This window comes from Nipponia nippon, unplaced genomic scaffold (genome assembly GCF_047370975.1).
Source record: "Nipponia nippon isolate SJK-2023a ecotype South Korea unplaced genomic scaffold, ASM4737097v1 scaffold_7, whole genome shotgun sequence".
NCBI classification, from domain to species: Eukaryota; Metazoa; Chordata; class Aves; order Pelecaniformes; family Threskiornithidae; genus Nipponia; species Nipponia nippon.
Genome location: NW_028262391.1, coordinates 4466974 through 4485416, shown reverse-complemented (window position 1 = coordinate 4485416; position 18443 = coordinate 4466974). Strand labels below are relative to the sequence as shown.

Here is an 18443-nt window from a genome sequence, read left to right as displayed (position 1 = left end):
TGCACTCCCCTCTCCGTCTGGTGTAGCTGCAAGGGGGAGGGCCCTCAGGCTGAGCTTTTTGAAGTTTTCCCCAATAATTTGTCCTTCCAGCTGAGATCTTTGCCCATCGCGCTTGTTTGCTCACTGTGCGTGGATACCCAGGCATTTACAAGCACCGTTTCTTTGCGTTGGGGTTAAATGCCTCCACGCGGGGGGCTGGCAGGATTAGACAATTAACAGGCTGCTCAAGTTTGAATCAGAAAAAAAATGAGAGCCCTGGCCAAACAGAGTCCCAAACTGAAACCCTCGGGCACTGGGACACTCCTGGCCAGGACCGACATCCCCCTCCGGGATCCCCACCCCATCGCGGGTGCCTGGGATGATGCTTTCCCCCCCTACTCTTCCCAGCCTACTGGAGGCAGTTGGAGGGGGCGGAAGCCATTTACGTACCGACCGGGGAGAGCAGGGTGGCCTTGCCGTGGCTCGTAGCCCGTCGCGTCCTCCCCGCTGCTGCTTACAGAGCAGAACCCTCCCTTAATCTGGCTTCCCGGGGGCAGCGGTGGGGAGGCATGGGTGAGCGTTAGTCGCCTCCCCAGGAGCGGCCCGCCGACTTCATGGATACAAAGTCTGGAAACCTTGGATGCAAAGGCTGGCAGCCCCACAGCCACCGGCCTCCCTTGGCCAGGTCTGCTGGCAAAAGGCATGAAGTTATCCCGGGGCTCTCCCATCCCTTCCCGGCCCCTCTGGCCCTCCCTGCCGGGCTGGGTGCTGTGAGCTGGTGCCCAGGGCTGCCTCGCTTCTTGTGTACAGCCCCAGGTGATGCCGGCCGGGCTGCAGGACACTCCGCAGAGCCTTGCCCCCGGGCAGTTCAAGCAGGTATTTAGCTCTCAGGGACACCAACAGATTCAAGCCCCTCCGGTTTTCTGAGCGGGGGTCTGGATGTGGATGTGCCGGTTCGCAGAGGCCAGCTCGCGGAGGCTCACGGATGGGAAAGGCTGATGTGTAAACCTGCCTCCCGCTGCAGTCACTTCCCAAAGGGAAGCTGGAAAACTGAAGCACAACACTCCTACGTGCTAGAACACCGTTCCTGACTGCCAGGATGAACAATCAGCCCATCTCATCTCTTGTGCGTTTGATGGCTGGTTGGGGGACCGCAGACCGTAGGGCGCAGGTATCGACACAGCACAGCTCGGGAGCAATGCCGACCCGTCCCATGCCGGGTGGCAGTTAACTGATTTGGCCTAGGGCACAGAGATGAAAAGGGCAAAGGGGAGATGGCAGCTGGCCTGTGGGTATCTTCCCTGCAGGGCCAGCCCTGCCATCCTCATCTTTGCCGCTAGGACCCCGGCTTTGCCAGCCTGGAGCTTGTTTGTACTTTCTCTTGTCCACGTTCAGATGATTTTTGAGCACGTCTGAGGGTAACGAGCACGTGTGCTTCACGTGGCTTGCACGCACAGGGCTTTCCTTGCCAGGGCAAGCAGAGCAGCTCGGCCAGGTAGACCCAGCCCACAGCTATTCAGGGAACGTGGCGCGGTGCAGAGGTGAAACACGCAGATGACAGACGTGGGTCTCCACGCGCCGTGGTCCAGTGACCCAGCCCGAGGGCATGGCTGCCGTTCCCAGGTAAAGCGCTGCAGAAATACCCATTTCACTGCTTACAGCAGGACATGCCGCACCCCTGTTAGTGCTTTGGCCAGTGCCATAGGTTTTGTGGCTTTACTCCAGGGCTCCCAGCAAGAAGCTGCTCCAAACTGCTCCCCTAGCTTCTCATTGCCCGAGTGCACGAAATATGTAAACACCAGGAATCCTAAACAGCATCCAGCCCCTCAACCCTGGGTGACTGCACCTTGTAGCATGACGTTTCTGCTACGTTATTTGCAAACAACAGTGCTTTCATTCTTGCCAAGCATGTTACTTATTAATAAAGTGTAAGAACTACATATCATGCTATTGTCATGCAGAATTGCCATGCTCTATTACCTGCTATAATTGGTGTTGCTAAATATAATGATATGCAATAAAAGCGATGGGTTGAAGTTTATGGTTGGGCTTTGCTTTTGAAGAACTGAAGATGGTGTCACATCAGTGGAAGTAATTTAAAGACTCCGTAAGGACAGCGAGGCTTTCTCTGTGGCCGGGGTAATTTGCACGCTCGTCTTGCTGCCTTTGGGTCATCCAGAGGCAGCTTTGATGTTAAAAAAAAAGGAAAAAAGCCAAAACAAACTGAAACAAAAAGGAAAAAGAAGGAAGATCCAGACAATAAGGTTGTGGCTCTCCAGGCAAGAGCAGGCTGATGAGGCACACAGGCGGCTGGCACAAAAAGAACATGATACGTGGTCATTTTTTCTCTCCATACCCACAGCAGCCGGGGCAGGCAGCGGTGCTGGGGCCTCCCGCGGGACAGGGGCTTCAGGCCGACAAAACACATTTGAGAGGGGGAATTTGGTGCATTTACAGCACAGTTGTAAAGATATTGGTGTGCTGGCCTTGTACCCTCCCAGCAAAAACTAGTGGCATTAAACCAGGGGAGTTTAATGGGGCCCTTCCCACTCCTCCCAGCTCCGGGTGGTGCAGCATCTCCCAGAAAAGAAAAACTGGGAAGCAAACCCAGCAAATCTCTTCTGCAGTACGTTGCGACAGCTAAGATGGGACACGGCCGCTCTGCAGCGGTAGGCAGGGCAGTAAACAAATGTATGGAGGGCATCCTACGCCTTGAACCGCATCCCTGTTGCCGAGAACATCTCTGCTGGATCTCCTTGGAGGAGCCGTGTCCCCAGGTGGGTGGCTTATCATCCTTCACACCCGCTGCTGCTCGCGGCTGGCCTCCGTGATGCTCACGTCGTCCCCAGTTACATAGCGTCACCGCGCAAACTGTCGCACGAGCAGCAAGGCACCTGCGCGGGCTCGGGTCGAGAGAAGGGATTGCAGCACCGCAACGTCGACTGTACCAGCAAGCAGCCCAGCCCGGGGGCTGGGGCCAGGGACACCTCAAGCATCCCCCTTCTGTCCCAAAATACATACGATCAACCCCGAAACCATCTCGCAACAGGAAAAACGCCACTTGATAATCGCTCTGAACACACATTCAGCTCCCACGAGCAGCTGCTACAGCCTTCCCTCCGAGCACCCTCTACCTTGGCCGCGGCGCCCAGCATCCCCCCGGTGTCCGCAGCGTGCTGGGGGGTAACCCCGCGGCCGAGCACGGCCTCACGCCAGCTCTCGGGGCTTTTCTTTCATTTACCACGAGGGGTACGACTTGTCCCTGAAGTTCATGCAGTATTTCACAGCAACTCTGTAAATAATTGAATCTGCAGTGGGCTCAAGTGACTCCTGCATGCGCGGACGGTATTTCTCTCTGTCCTGCAGCACTGCTCAGCTGAACGGGGAACAGTTTCATTCCCCAGGTAAAAAGTCCCAGAACCAGGGTGTTAAGAAGAGCCCCAGGTTTTATTTCTTTAAACACTAAAACGAAATCGTTTCTGATAGCATTGATCAACCACAAACATATTTTACTTACAACAAAAGACAAGCAAATCAAAGCTATGAATATTTGGCGGGGAAAGCGTGTCTTTCTAATAATCCTGGGTTGATTTTGTAGAAGAGCAGAAGTTTCCAGGTGGTGCTGGTCCATCGGGACACCCCTCAGCCGCTGCTTGCTGCCCCGTCCCCCCGCACTCCTCCTGCCCGAACCCGCCGCCTTCCCGAGGCCCGCCAGGCAGAGGGCATCGCGACTCCGAGCCCTGGAAAGCCGCTTTGCCTCCACGACCTGCTAATGGTTAAGGTTTTATTTACAAAAATATGAAAGGCATGGCTTAACGTTGAAGTTTTGTGTTTTATTGGCACCAGAAATGCGGTTGCTCTATGGTATGTCCATGTACACACTCTGTAGACAAGACTGCGTTAGTATTGGTTTCTTACGCTTTTCGTTTCAAATGACTCTAAGATTTTAAAAAATACATTCACTAATTACCTTATGTTTAAGCACAACGATTCCCTTCTATTTTGTCACTGCACCCAAAAACCCACAATAAAAAAAAAAATAGCCATCCAAAGCTGTGTATTTGTCACTTCAAGGGAGAGTAAAATAAAAAAACCAACCCCAAGTTATCGGTTTGCAACATAACTTAGTAAAAAGCCCGGGTTTTTATTCTATTTATATTTTAACCAACAAGAGCTGGCGGCAATCAGCATCCGTGATGGGACGTGCGTGGGGTTTCAGTTCCAGTATTGGGGCCTTATGGGCGTCCCCGCGCTTTGCAGGGCGCTGAGCCGGGCTGCACCGGTGCGGGGGAAGGTGCCCGATGCCCGGCGGGCGAAGGCAGCACCTGCAAAGCGCCTCTTGCCCGCGCTCCTCTGGACGCCGCGTCCCGCCGGGAGTCCCGCCACCGGCAATCCCTGCCGGTACCGAACCGCGACGCCTTGCCCGCGGGATGCTTCGGGCGAGGGTGGCCCATCCCGTCCCGTCCCCGCCACCCCGCGTTGCCTCTTACCCTTGATAAAGATTCAAGTTTGACCAAGTCCTGTTGATTTAATCATTTTTTAATAAAGCCATCGTTACTGAGTACACCAAGATTGCCAGTTAAGCTCTCTATATGTCGCTGGAGGTAACAGCGCTGTGATCGACAGCGGAACGGAAAAAAAAAATAAACCAAACCAAAAAACAAACCCCAACCGAAACGAGGTAGGTTAAAACCAGCAACACAGACCTTGTTATGCGACACCCCAACACCACAGGCGGCCATGCTTGCAGCTACTGAGAAAGAAAACCCCAGATACGCACTGAAAACTGAAATCAACTGAGCAGAGTTTATAGGGACACGATTCAACCTGAACTAAACACACACACACGGTTCGGCACAGATGTTGTCTTTCACTGTATGTTGGGTAATTCCTAGGGAGCGGAGGGGGCAGAAAACGAGTAGCGATTCAGCCCCTCGGCCGAAGAAACCACACATATATATATTTTTTTAAGCTCTTTACAAGCCCAATCCAGCAACGCGGGGGACGGGCAGCTCGTTTCGTGGTCCCCGTCCCCATGCCGGCTGCCTCTGCACGCCAGCGCCCGGCTCTGGGCTCAGGGGGGATGAGCGCCCACGGCTCGTGCCAGCTTCGGCATTGGGGTCCGGCACCCGCGGCATCCCGGGAGCCGTCTGCGGCCGCAAATCCCGCCTCGGGGGCAAGCACGGGGCTCCTCCGACCGCTCTGCTCCGCCGTCCTCTCCTCCTCCGATCCCCCGTCCCAGCGCCCACGGCCAAGCCCCGGGGCCGGCGGGCACCTCCGGGGCAACAACAAATGGCACCTCTGTCCCTATCAAGACACACCATTATGTGAAGATCCATATAGAAATATGGATTGACAGACTTGACAAAAATGGTAGCTGATTTTTATTAGTCTAAGGCTAGTAGTTTAGCCATTTAAAATCCATTTCCCAAAAGAGGGGAAAAAACCTATTATTTTTTCTCTTCTTTAAAAATCCGTTAAGCCGTTGCTGCCAAAAGCAACATGTAATGTTGGTGAAGGCAAAAGATTTCTAAAATTACCCAGCTATACGGTTATGGCCTTCATCACAAAGATAAAAGGTACATTTATTGTGCTGTCTCTCACCAGATTTAATTGGTAACTTTACAACATACTATATATTTGATGCTAGCAGGCAGACAGAATTAAAAACAGACTTTTTGACACTGTTTCTTTCCCCGTTCTTACAAAGTAGGGGACAAAGAAAAAGTAAAATTAAAAAAAAAAAAAAAAAAAGGAAAACTCATAACCCACTATAACACAGCGTAATCAGGAGACCTCGGGGGGTCCAAGCGCGAAAGTCCATCCCTGCCCGCGGCCCCCGCCCGGGGCCGACGGTGCCGGGGGAGCGTGGGGAGCGGTGTTCCTCGGGGCCCTCCGCATCTGCCTCTACAGTGTTAGTCCACGTGTTTAATGTCCTTTAAATTAGGAATAATGCCATGGCGGTGAGCGCCAAGTGCTCCTCTGTTACCAGTTCATCATGGAGTTTCTGTTGAGGGTCATGAAAAACACTTGGCTGCTTCCTCCGGATCTCACCGATGCAAAAAATACCTGTTTGGAAGCAAAAAAACCTTATTAATCATTTTATTATTATAAGAAAAAGTCTGTTAATTGTCCCAGTGAGCGAGGAAAGCAGGAGCTGCCCCACACCCCGTGCTTTCCTCTGCCTAAGCCTCCCTCCCCGCTCCTTTTCTCCAGCTGACGGCCGAAATTTTACGCAGAGCCATTGCCCGGTTCTCAGTTTTCCGTGGAGCTCAGGGGCCGCAGATAACCCCTGCAAGACTCGGATCAAACTGAACCACTTATTAGTAAACACGGTAATAAAACCTCCCTCGCTATCACTACTAAAGAGAACAAGGTTTGGAATGTCTTCAAAATACCAAGTTTATCACATTTTACTGCCACGGCACCATTTATTATGCAATATTAATAAGACTGCTGTCAGAGGTTTGGATCTTGCTAAAGGTTAACCATTTGGATCAATATCCTGGCATGGGAGTTTGAAATAGTTTTCTCTGGAAAAGTTAGTCCTGGTATTTCAGCTGTTTCGGAAAATAAAGCTTGGGAAAACTACTTTCCTTCAATATGCTCAAAGCCCAGGACTCTCTATGAAGAATAAACCTTTTGGTGCTTCTGTCAGGATCCACCAGCATTTGACCCCCAAGAAAGTCCTAAAAAGTAAGTTATAATCTGCACATATTTAAGGGGACAATCTGAAGCCTCCGTCCTTTTTAAAAGCAAAAATTATTCAGTCTTCACACAACTTTAATTGTTAACCATTTCTCCAGAAAGAGAAACATCTGTATTTATGATTTCAAACCCACCAGTGATCAGTTGGTTCCAGTATTTTAGAAAGATTGAGGTGGGTTTTTTTTCCAGTTTTCTTAGAAAAGGAAAGAAAATCAATAGGAGCAAACCAGAAGAACAACCCTTTCAAAAAAACATATAAAAAATATAAAACCTGCAGAGTCAAGTACTCAAAAGTTAGAAAAAAGCAAAGTAGGGGTATTAAACTCAGCTTCTTGGGTGGCTTCCCATGGCATACACCATTGCAAGGTTAGGATACGTTTTTTCTGCAGAGCTCCAGCCTAACTCCATGCAACAGGTAGGGCAATGCTCAACTAATGAGCAGCTGTTCAATAAACCGATGGTGGTCTCAAGCCTTATTTACTGCATGTTATTAACCCTGCTCTGGAGACAGAGCAATCGGTTTCTTCACGTGTTTGCTCGTGCTCGTTACAGAAGAACTCCCTGCTGCATGGTCCCGATTTATCTCGGTGAAACCTTGCGAGATGAGGAAATACCAATAGCAGAAAGAGACCTTGGCACTCAACCATCTTCCATGCAAATATTCCTTTTCCTCCAGCAATTTCTCCTTCCCTCAGTCCCTGCGCCCCTTGCCCATCAGCAACACCCGTGGCAGGGGTCATCTACATGACAGCCGCATTCCCCATGCCCCTTCCAGAGCAGTATTTATCAATGCCGTCCCCAGAAAAAGATGGGGCTCCAGGGAGAAAAGAGTTTTAAGATCACAAAAGTAAAAATGTTTCTGCACCAGAGCTCAAATCAGGGTCACTTACACATCCTTAGTGCTACCATTTCTCAGCTTTTGCAGAGTTTACGTGGCAGCCTCAATAGTTAATGTTCAGATGCAAGACTTGGGAGAAAGTCAAGCCAAGTCAACATAGATCTCAGCTTGAGGTGGAAGAGATCATAGAATCAAGAATCATTTAGGTTGGAGAGGACCTTTAAGATCATCAAGTCCAACTATTAACCTAACACGATCTTGCAGATCTTTTCCTTGGGGAAAAAAAAAAAAAAAGATCTTGCAGATCTTTTCCCACCACAGGCTGAGGTCTGCATCCACTGGAGAGAATTAATGGGGAGTGGGTTTATGGGCACTGCTTATTAAACAGGACCTTCAAATTAATTATTAACCTCAAGATAAACCAGACTTAAAGTCTAAAAGTAGCTGGCTGTAGCTTAAAGCATGGATACAAGCTGTGAAGTGGACTTACCTTATCATTTCTTTCACATAGAAACTTTAACCTTTGAGCTCGCTTGTGCATAAATACTCCATCCAAATGTCCCGTCTCCACTGACCGGATTTCAATAGCTTTCTCTCCCCAGCCCATTATTTGATTGGAATGAATGTAGGCTGTTAAAAGGAAGAGTTTGGTAGGTGTTAGAAAGTGTGTTGAGCTAGATATTACGCAACAGGCAGAAAAGCTCTCATCAGCTGTTATTCAAAGCTTCTGTAGATCAATGGCAGCGCTGTGACAGCCGGAGGCGGCCAGGCGTGTGCCCGCAGGGATAATAGCCTCTACATAGCACTTTTCATAGAATCATAAAATGATAGAATCATTTAAGTTGGAAAAGACCTTTAAGATCATCAAGTCGAAACGTTAACCTATCACTGCCAAGGCCACCACTAAACCATGTCCCTAAGCACCACATTTACCCGTCTTTTAAATACCTCCAGGGATGGGGACTCAACCACGTCCCTGGGCAGCCTGGTCCAGTGCCTGACAACCCCTTCTGTGAAGAAGTTTTTCCTAATATCCAACCTAAACTTCCCCTGGCGCAGCTTGAGGCCGTTTCCTCTCGTCCTATCGCTTGTCACTGGGGTGAAGAGACCGACCCCCACCTCACTACAGCCTTCTTTCAGGCTTGCCTCCATGGGTCGTGGAGCCAAGCAACAGCAGAGCCAGAAGAGCAACCCAAGTGCTCCCAGCTCTGCACTCAGCTCCTCTTCTACTCAACACAGTATCCCACCAGTGCAACAGCTTATCTTATCTTATACTTAAGAAGAACCAAGAGCTCGAATCTTCAAGAAGTCACTTGCTACAAATTACTACAAATTGTAGAAATTTAGCAATTGCATCTCTTATCTGGCTGAGAGAAAGCTCCTTTGATAAACAAAAGCCCAAATGACTCCGTCTCAGCATCCCCGACTCCTCATCTTACTTGTCATTTGTATTTTATGCAGGTGAAGAGGAAGGGTTGACCTACCCACAGAAGTAGGCATTTCTCCCCACTGGAGCACCACATCTTTAGTTATCCGTCCATAGGTGTTCACATACACGCCTTCATCCTCGTAGCACACAAGCATCTCCATCCCGTCTGTTTTAGGCAGGATGACAATGGCGTGAGGAGTAATATTGCCCTGAATCTGCAGTTAAAATAAACCCCAAAAGTCAGAATTACATTGAATGGAGGAAGCGGTAGGGGGAAGGGAGCAGAGCCTTAGAAAAACAAAACCCCAAACCAGCCTGAGAACAAAACCCTCCCTCAATTCAACAAGCAGGCACTGGCTTTCAGAGATAAGCATGAAGGGGAATAAACTGTCATGTTTACCCTACCATCAAAGCTGTCTGATACATCAAGGATAAACAGGTTCAGCAATTACAGAGCGATCACAACATATACGCCCCCAAGACTGACAGCTGTAACACAAATAAGTGACTGCTGACTGATGAATCCATCTTCTATTCAAATTAAGGAAAATAAACCCAGAATTTCACAGGTAGCCCTGGGGAAGAAATATTCCCATTTTTTTAGCAATCAGTCTCTAGCTCCAAGGGCAGCTACAGTGACTTTCCATCCATGTCTGCCCTTCCATAGCTAAGACAACAAAACCATCCCAAACTGCCCCAGTATTTCTCCGTATGCTTCTTGCCAGCTCTCGCAGAGGAGGCTCTGCTGCTCAGATCAGATTCAGCAGTTCCTGGATTTAATTAGCGACCCAGTTTCTCCTAGACCAGTTTCTCATGCTGCTTGGGCCAACAGCATGGATGGAGCTTAAATGGGCCAACAAGAAAATCCTCATCTGTAGTATTTTTTGTAGTACTGGTTCTCTCTTCAAATAGCTGATGGACCTGAGAGAGGTCCTGTGGTGAGTCCCTGCTGTCAGGGGGTTTGGGAGTATTGAGCAGCAGGCGTACTGAGATTTGGGCTACCCGAATACTGCAACCCTCATCTGGGCAAACCGCACTGCCTCAGCAGGAACAAGCAAGTGTTGGTGAGCACATCTGGGACACCATGCAACAGGACAGCGTGATGCCCACATCCAGCTCTTGGTGGGTCTATGTGGTCCAACAACCAAGAACCAGGCTTCATGGTATCTTGCCCTACAGAGAGCTCCGTTACCGCTCCATGCAGCCTATGGACAGACTCTCCTTTCTGTGGGACATGGCAACCTTAAACCTGACTGCTCGGGCATGAGGACAGCAATAGCCTGTGCAAATAATGAACATGAAGTATGTGATACCTCCGAGTTCTCTTCAAGCGAGTATCAATGAAGATGGCACCGGAGGATGTCATACCCATGGCAAGATGTCACCTGAGCCAGCCAGGGCCCGTCCAAACGGTGACCCGCGTTAGTCGTGCAGCAGCACTCCCCCATGTACTCACGTGAGATGGTATGTAGATATCGTAAGAGTTTCCAGAATCTACATCAATCACATGGAAACCAGTGTGTGATCCAAAGATAACCTTGAGTCTCTGACCCTCTTCTACAGTGAGATCCACGAGCAACGGCTTGTGCTGGAGATCTGCAAAAGACTTTTATAATCCCTTCAGTGAGTATCACAGAAAACCAACAAATCCCCATAGCAGCAGCCTGATATGGTTTTGAAATCATATTTGTTTGACTGTTTCCTTCTACATATGTGGTTATTTATACTCCTGTCTCTCTGTTCCTGTGTCAGATGCCTCAGAGGGTATTACCTGCTCGCTCCAGCCATCCCAGCAGATAAGCGCTCACCCTTGCCAAGCACAGCTCTCTTCCCCCAGGAGCCCAGCCTGAGGATTTGGTCTCTAAAGGAAGGCGACAGCTCAATTTTACACGAGCGTGCATACAGCCAGCGTTCGGGGACCCCCTGATGCTGGTGCCACTCAGGTCTGCCACTCACATCAAAGTCTGCAGAGAGCTGTGACCACCCACCTCCCCTCTCGGCAGGGATCACCACTCTGGGTTGGGCAGCTGAAATGAGTCAGATTAGCAAAGACCTACTTATCCCTGTTCCATCTGACCTGCTGGATGCAGGCTAGGACCAGTTCCCTGGCACGGACCGATCCAGGACAAAGTATCTCTCCATGGCTTAGGTCCTCAGCAGGAGGGTGAAACACCCCCAGGGAGAGAAAAGGGCTCTGACTCCTGACAGGGAAAATCAGCGGGTGGTATTTCCACCGTCCCGACAGATCCCTGCCTACGAGGCAAGGAAAGGATGCTCAGCCCCCGCAGACTGCAGAAGCAGCACCAGGAGCACTAACCAGCATCCTCCCCAGAGCCGGCGGAGGCTGGATCCCAAGCTATTTTAATGCTGCTGAGCTCTCCATGTCACTGAGCCCATTTATTCTGACTTTTGTTCAGAAAAAGCAAATGTGACCTAATACTGAATAAGCCCATTTGTGCTGGAAGGATGCAAAATGAGATTACTCAGCATGAATGTCTCCAGAAGGCGACTATCCCCTTGCGACTTGTCTCTGCACAGAGCTTAGGATGAAAAGTGCTTTAAAGTACAAAATACCCATTGGCAGGTTATAGAGGAGAAAGGTCTCACTGAAGGAAACTGAGCGAGATGAAAAGAGAAAGAAAAAGAGAAAGAGAAAGAATGGGTCATTCTCCTGGCTTTTCTGTCTTGAAACAGAATCCACACTGCAGAGGGGGAGGGGACCTTGCAAAATAAAAATGGAAAATAATGCCAACCTGTTTTCGTACTATATGTGAAAAATTAGGCAGAAGTTAAAAAAAAACCAAAACACACAACCCCACCATCACCAAAAAAACCCAACTCAATTTTACTCATGGACATTTGGTCAGCTTTCTGCAAACTGCCCAAGTAAAGCCTGCCAGCATAAGCTAACATGAATGCATAATTGGCTAGTCATAAGCAGAATGTATGCCATCTCTCCAGCCAGAATGTATCCCATCTCCCATGCCTGCCAGGCATCCCGAGGAGTGCAGCTACATAAGCAAAACACTCTTCTGCTCTGCATAGTACAGAAATCTCACATATATACAATTACAGGGTGTATTTTGGTTAAAAGATAAACATACCTTAAATGCCATAAACTTGTGATATGGTTTAGGAGCCCAAGCGTAGATCTCTACAGCATTCTTTAAAGCAATCACCAAGAATTTGATTCTTTCATATTTCACTAGAATAAAAATAAAACCAATTTAAAAAACATTCACTTTCTTTCCAACAAGACTGAATAACTCGTCTCCAGGAACAGCTTCTCGGGTTATCCCTCTGTTGGTTCTCATTTGGTAAACTGTTCACCTAATACATACAGACGAATACCAAATTTCTTTGTGCCTGTGGTCTACCCATACTCTTAAGAGAAACTGTCAGGTCAGATCTAAGATTAGAGAACAAAAATGCATCCTTCCAGACGTTTTTTTCTGGAGAAGCCACTCACCGACTTTGTAGTGGATGCATCCCTCCAGGTCCCCGACCGTGATCCAGCCTTGCTTCTTCTCCACTTCAGGGTCATTGTGTAAAATCCTGTTTCTCAGCCAGGAGAGATAGTACACGCGCAGCTTGTTCTTCTTTCCTGTTGGCAAAGGAAGCCTCCCTGTCAGAGCAGTGCACGTGCACATGGGAAATCTTGAGATTTCAGTGCTTATTTTCACTCACAAGATGATAAAATTAAAGTTCGTTTCACAATGAAGTTGAAAATAGTAATTCAGTTGTTGTGTTTTTGGTTTTGTTGTTGTTGTTGTGTTGTTTTGTTTTGTTTTTTTCTTTCCTTGGGAAAAAAGGTATGGAAAGCAGAGCCCAGACGTCTGTCTCCCAGACTGCAGGTGGATGCTGGAAGAGCCGGGCTCTCGCTCACCGCAGGCTGGAAATGTTCCTCTTCCCATTAATCAGTGTTCTGGAGAGACAGTCGGGCACAGCGGGGCCATGACCCCAGCTCTTTTACCGCTCAACTACCTGGTTTCTTTCCCTCTCTTCTCCTTCGTACGACATTAATTCCACCCTGGAGCTGAGACATGAGCTCCTCGGTCTGCGACAGGCAGCGCTATTTGCTGATGAGCCCGGTGCTGGGCTCTGCAATGCTGAGGGGCTGCCAGATTTCTGCAAGCCTCTTGGATGGCTGTGATCTGGCTAAAAACCGCCCTGCTGCTGCAAAGCCCCCGCTACGGGGACAGGACAGAGCTTGCACTGAGGCTGGTGGGAGAGTACCCAAACCAGAAACCAGGGGCTCTGTCTGCTCCTGGGTTTCCACAAGTACCCAGGGGCTGGTGGCCCCTGGGGAGCGCTATCCCCCATTCATCTTCCACCCCTTCTTCCTACAGCTGTATCCCCAAAACCCCAGGGGAGCTGCAGAGCAAGGCAGATGACAAAGCAGCATTTTTTAAGAGCCCTATCTGAATGGAGGGAGCAGGAATTTGACAGCGAATGCAGAGTGAGCCCAGGGGGGTGTTCAACAACACGAAAGTAAACAGAAGGATGATACTGAGCAATTTTCCTAATGAGCATTTCTCTTGCTGTCCTCTGTGAGTTTTGCAGGGCACGTATCAGCAGGAGAAGGCTCTGCCCCGGCTCCGCCACTCGTGTGCTTCACGGGGCTGCTCTGCAGGGAGGATGCTGGGCACTCTCCTAGGAGACTGGACGACGAGTTTTTGCTTTTTTGCCAGAAATCACCCCATGAGACTGACTGGGGAGCTCTGGAGCTCCCGGCCGAACCTGGGGACAGTGACAAGCCTGTGGCCCTCACAATGCTTGGGGCACCCCGAGCACAGCCATGCTCTGAGCTGGAGCCCTGAAGCCATGGTTCATGGCTCCCCTGGCTAGAGCCAAGCAGACCCAAAAGCAGAGCTCGCTGCCCCCTCAAGCCATGCCTTGCTGGGGTATCTGCCTGTACCCTGCACCTTCCCTTCCCTGCTAACGGAGGATGGAGCATTGCAGATGAAGCAGAGCCAGTAGGCGATGGGAGCAAATTGCTCTTGGAGGCATTCTTGCAGATCTAATGCCTTTGATTCTGGAGTAAGCCACCTCCAGCCTCTCCTGGGAGCTTCCCTCTGACAGCGGTGGGCAGGTTTTGTCTGAGCTGGAACCGCTTGAGAATATGGCCAAGAAGGTTAACGATGGGGTGAGAGCACGAGAGGCATACCTGATATTGTCACGAGGACGTTAAGACCCTCGAGTACGTCCATCTGTTGAAATCTCCGTCTGTTGATTAGGTTGTAGACCTTCCCTTGTCCACTTCGATCCAGCAGCATCAGGCCATTTTCTGTGCCCACCAGCAGATTCACACCTGAAGAGGAGAGGGCAATGGGCACTGGGAGCCATGGCTGCTCCCAAGGACAACACCCCGAGCTCATCTCTGCTACCACCGAGAGAGTGACCGATCCCAGCTAAGGCTGTGAACTTCCCATGAACACAAAGAGTCACTCTTACAGCGCAGGGACTTGGGGACATTAGCCTTGCCCAGGATGGAGAAGGGGACAACCAGAGGCAGGGGCTCAGTTCTGCAATGACACATTCACATTTCATCGCCAGCCACACGTTCTGGAGAGCTTTGCTGAGGGCACGGTGCAATACGGGGCTTACCCCATAAAGCAGCACAGAGTATCTCCGAGTTGAAGCGCTTCTTGTATTTCCGGATCTCCGGGGTGTCGCTGTGGGGACGGATGTTGGTGGGGTTGACGTTCACCACCGAGATCTTCCGGGCTTCGTTCAGCTTGGCCTGCTCCTGTCTGAGCAGTTCGCTGGTGAACAGGGCTTGCAAGGAAACACAACAAAACAGCGAGGTGTGATGGATTAATTGTATGTACCTCTTCTGTCAGTTTTTTTTTTTAATAGGAAGACCATACTTGGTTTATTTTCTGATGTCATCACTATGTTATGAGCTATTGGTTCGAAGAGGGATCATCAGGATTTTCTCGTGGGTTGGAACCACCACCAAACCCGTCAGCAGGTGACATCCCCAGACCTCCAGCCCTGCCTACCGAGCTGACAAGCATTATTTGCTGCTCGCCTGCCCATATCCAGCTATTTTCAATGACTGCCAGCTTTTTGGAGCAATTATCACCTCCCAGTTCTGCCAGGAACATTTCTCCTGGCAGAGAGACGGGTGGGTGGATTTCTGCTGTTCCCTCCTTTCTCCTGGACCTTTCTGGTGGCAGTTCACTGGTGGAAACTGGAGAGCACAAGGATGCAGACATAAGCAATGCTTGGACAAGAGTAAGTAAAATGTAGAAGAGGTTCAGTGGGGTTATTCAGGCTGCACGACCTGGTTTCCACGAGGCCCTCCCCTCTCAAACTGGCCCCATTGCCTCCTACCAGTAGCAGATGATTCTTCGTCCTCATCTTCATCTTCATCAGTAGGCGAGGTTTGATACACTCTGGTGTCCACAAAGGGGGTGAAAGAGGCTTTGGTGCTACTTCCCATACCATACTGAAAATAAACAGCAAAGAGAGAGCTCAGAGCACTGAAATAACAATAATTTTGTGTATGTGTGTCTATGTAAGACTTCCTAATTAGCAGACCCCGTGCCTGTCCCTGTTTAAGCCCTCTATGAACATTTGCTCTTCCTCCCCCATAACTAATCAGGAAAAACATTAAATTGGATTTGTGAGTGTCCATGAGCAACAGAAAACGAGAGGAGCAGGGCCCGGCTCTGCTCTCGTCTCGCAGGCAGAAGCACAGCACAGCCACGAGACCGGTTAGCGGAGAAGCCGCAGGGCCAGAGGCAAAAGTCAATGCAGGTAAAAACCAGCTCGTCTGCATGTAACACACCTGCCTCAGAAGCCGGCTCTGGGACGTCAGGCAGGCCAGGGTTTGCTTTTCCCACTCTCCCACCTTGCAGCCGAGGCTGGCAGGAGGGTGCCAGGAGCCCCTGGAAAGCCCCGGCATGGGGCAGCTGAGATGGACCCGCGTCCACCACAGTAATTCAGAGCTGGAAAAGGTGGGACTGTTGCTTTCCTTGTGCCAAAGCCAAATGCTAACTAGCACAGTCTGAACAAAGAATTTACTTCAACAGAGCATGGAAATCTATATCTCAGGACCAGTAAAGCATAGGCAGGAGAGCTCGTACAGCCGTAATACCGCTCTGCTTTTGCTGCCTGTTATCTAGGGGTTTGCTGGGCTAAGCCCAAAGCACTGATGCCTCTGGGAAAGCGGGAAAAGTCAACTCTTCAGCAAAGTGCCTATTTTTTCTCTGCTGGGCTGTTATTGCTGGTCCTCACACCTATCGCTGAGGCAGGAGCAACGCCCCTCAGTACGCCTGGCTGCTCTGGTTTTGGGAGGATCTGAAGTGCTGGAGATGGGGAAGGCTTGGGGTGAGCTGTGCGATGCTTTAGGGAGAGCTTTTCAACAGGGGGTGTTTGAAAATGCCTTGGATACACAGGCTGATCAGAAGATGGCATCCCCCACATTGCTCCATCCCCCCCAGAGCCTGGTCTTCAGCACACCTCACGGGGACATCACATACAGGCCGCCTGCAATTTCAGTACAGTGTTTTAAATCGCCTACAGCATTTCAGGTGGGACTGCAGGAAGGGCCATTTCTAAGGTAACAAAACCCAACCTGAAAGCATTGCAGGGATAGTCAGAGCCAATACTTTGCCAAGGGAATCTGGAGAGGAACAAACTGCAGCATCACGTTGCTTTCTCTTTAAAGCCATTGCTTTGTTAAAGCAGAAAACGGGGCTAAGACCTTCTCCAGGCAAAAGGAAATCCTTGCCTTGGGAATCAAAGTGATGTGATTTTTCCCCCTCGTTGAGCAGCTTATTTTTTCTACTCCAGTATTTACCCAGGATTTGCTTTATGTATGATCTCCGTTAAGAGCTGTAACAGCAGCAAAACCCGAGTGCTTCTGCAGCAACAGTACTGCTCACATTTTCCTTCCCTAAAATAAATCTTCCTCAGCTTTCACATCACCGAGTCACCAGAGCCCCGGCTGCTCCCTGTGCCCAACGTCACCGCCACAGCCCCTGGATGGATGACTGCCATGGGGACAAGCGAACACGTGCCGTGGGGAACACCACCGCCCTGGCACATCTGTACCGAAACCGGGCTGGGCTCGTACCCTGTCCTCCCGCCGGTGACAAAAAGGTTTAGGAACAAAAACTTTCCAAGCGTTTTGGGGCTGACATCCATGGGTGAGCCGGCATCCGTGCCCTGTGCCTGCCAAAATCATGCTGCGCATCCCGCTTCCCTCCCATCTCTATGTCCCTGACAGCCTGCCTGTTTCCATAGAAATGGGATGGATTTCCAAAAAGTATGTGGTAACCGAGACCCATGGAAGGAGTTAACAGCCTGCGGCAGGGAAGGCTGCAGGAACAGATATCACATTTACATACACAGTATGCCATGGTATTTGTGTGCACATGTAAGATAAACTTGCTACTTTGGGCTTCTTTCATATCCAAGAAATACACATTTTTTTCTTGCGCTGGATGTCTTTTCCCTAAAGCACCAACAGTTCAAGGAGGGGAAAAAATTCAGTATTTACAGGGATGCTTTCCAGCTGAGAGCCAGGTGCTTTCCGACAAATGCATTACGGAGAAAGCCCTCATTCCAACGCACCGAGCATTTCTGTTCTTTGCTCAGATTCAGCTGTTTTCCTAAAAACTGGCATTTTAATAACTTCCAAGTCCCTTATTTAAATATTAAGACCTCATCTTCCTCCAGGTCCTGTTCAACTGCCTATGAACCTCTGTGGTGGCCTATGGGGACAGCACCAAGCTGCAGGCTGAGGTCGTGCTTGCTCCCTTCGTTTGCTCGCAGCACCATGAGTCACCTGGAAGCCTGCAAACTAAATCCCCAAGTTTCCACTTACGCCCACTCCCGGCTCAGTCAGCCCTAAAAATGTAGTTTTAGAAATGGAAAAGATCTTCCTGGTTGGTATTCTATAAATGAATATGTTTAAACCCAGTCCTTGCATACTGTCTGCCTGCGTTGAAGCAGTCCCAGGGTGACCGTGGAAGGTGTTACTTTCAGGATCAACTTTCTCATCACCGCTTTTAAAGGCAACGAGGAAATGGATAAAACCTTGAGGTCAGGTCACGCACCATCTGTTCTTACATTTTACCAATGCCCAATTCCAAGCAATTTTTATTTTTATATTGCTAGTAAAAGTAAACGGTAAAACGAGTACATCATTTCTATGAAAGAGAATACGATGACAGAACTTTTGATGCATAACCAACAAAATGAAAAGAAAAAAATTAAATAAAATAGCTTATTTAGCACCAAATGGGTTGATTTTTCATGGGAAAACAGAGAACTGTGCCTGGTTCCCCCAGCTAGTGACGGTAAGCAAGAAACACCAATTCCCTGGGTTTATGTGTCACATCTTGTACTTCCCAGGACTTTTTACACCTTACACAATGTTATTGTTCAGTTGTGTCCCTGTAAAACATCTACCAGGGAGAAACACTTTGCCATGACTGGAAACACACAATTTTAAAGGCGTGCAGATTTTTGCTA

The 18443-nt window shown here is 49.5% G+C and overlaps 1 protein-coding gene across 5 annotated transcripts in view; it reads right to left on the bottom strand.

Moving 5' to 3' along the window:
- Positions 1–4497: 4497 nt before the first annotated feature.
- TNIK (TRAF2 and NCK interacting kinase) overlaps positions 4498–18443 on the bottom strand; it is a 164991-nt gene continuing 151045 nt past the window's right edge. For all 5 annotated transcript variants that reach the window (XM_087738403.1, XM_087738406.1, XM_087738407.1 and 2 more), the window contains 9 exons: positions 15294–15408; positions 14562–14732; positions 14122–14265; positions 12424–12558; positions 12059–12159; positions 10411–10560; positions 9010–9169; positions 8016–8155; positions 4498–6048 (listed from right to left, as the gene is read on the bottom strand). In XM_087738403.1, the coding sequence (XP_087594529.1) occupies positions 5965–6048; positions 8016–8155; positions 9010–9169; positions 10411–10560; positions 12059–12159; positions 12424–12558; positions 14122–14265; positions 14562–14732; positions 15294–15408 (1200 nt within the window). In that variant the 3' untranslated portion in view covers positions 4498–5964. The remainder of the gene's footprint in view (positions 6049–8015; positions 8156–9009; positions 9170–10410; positions 10561–12058; positions 12160–12423; positions 12559–14121; positions 14266–14561; positions 14733–15293; positions 15409–18443) is intronic.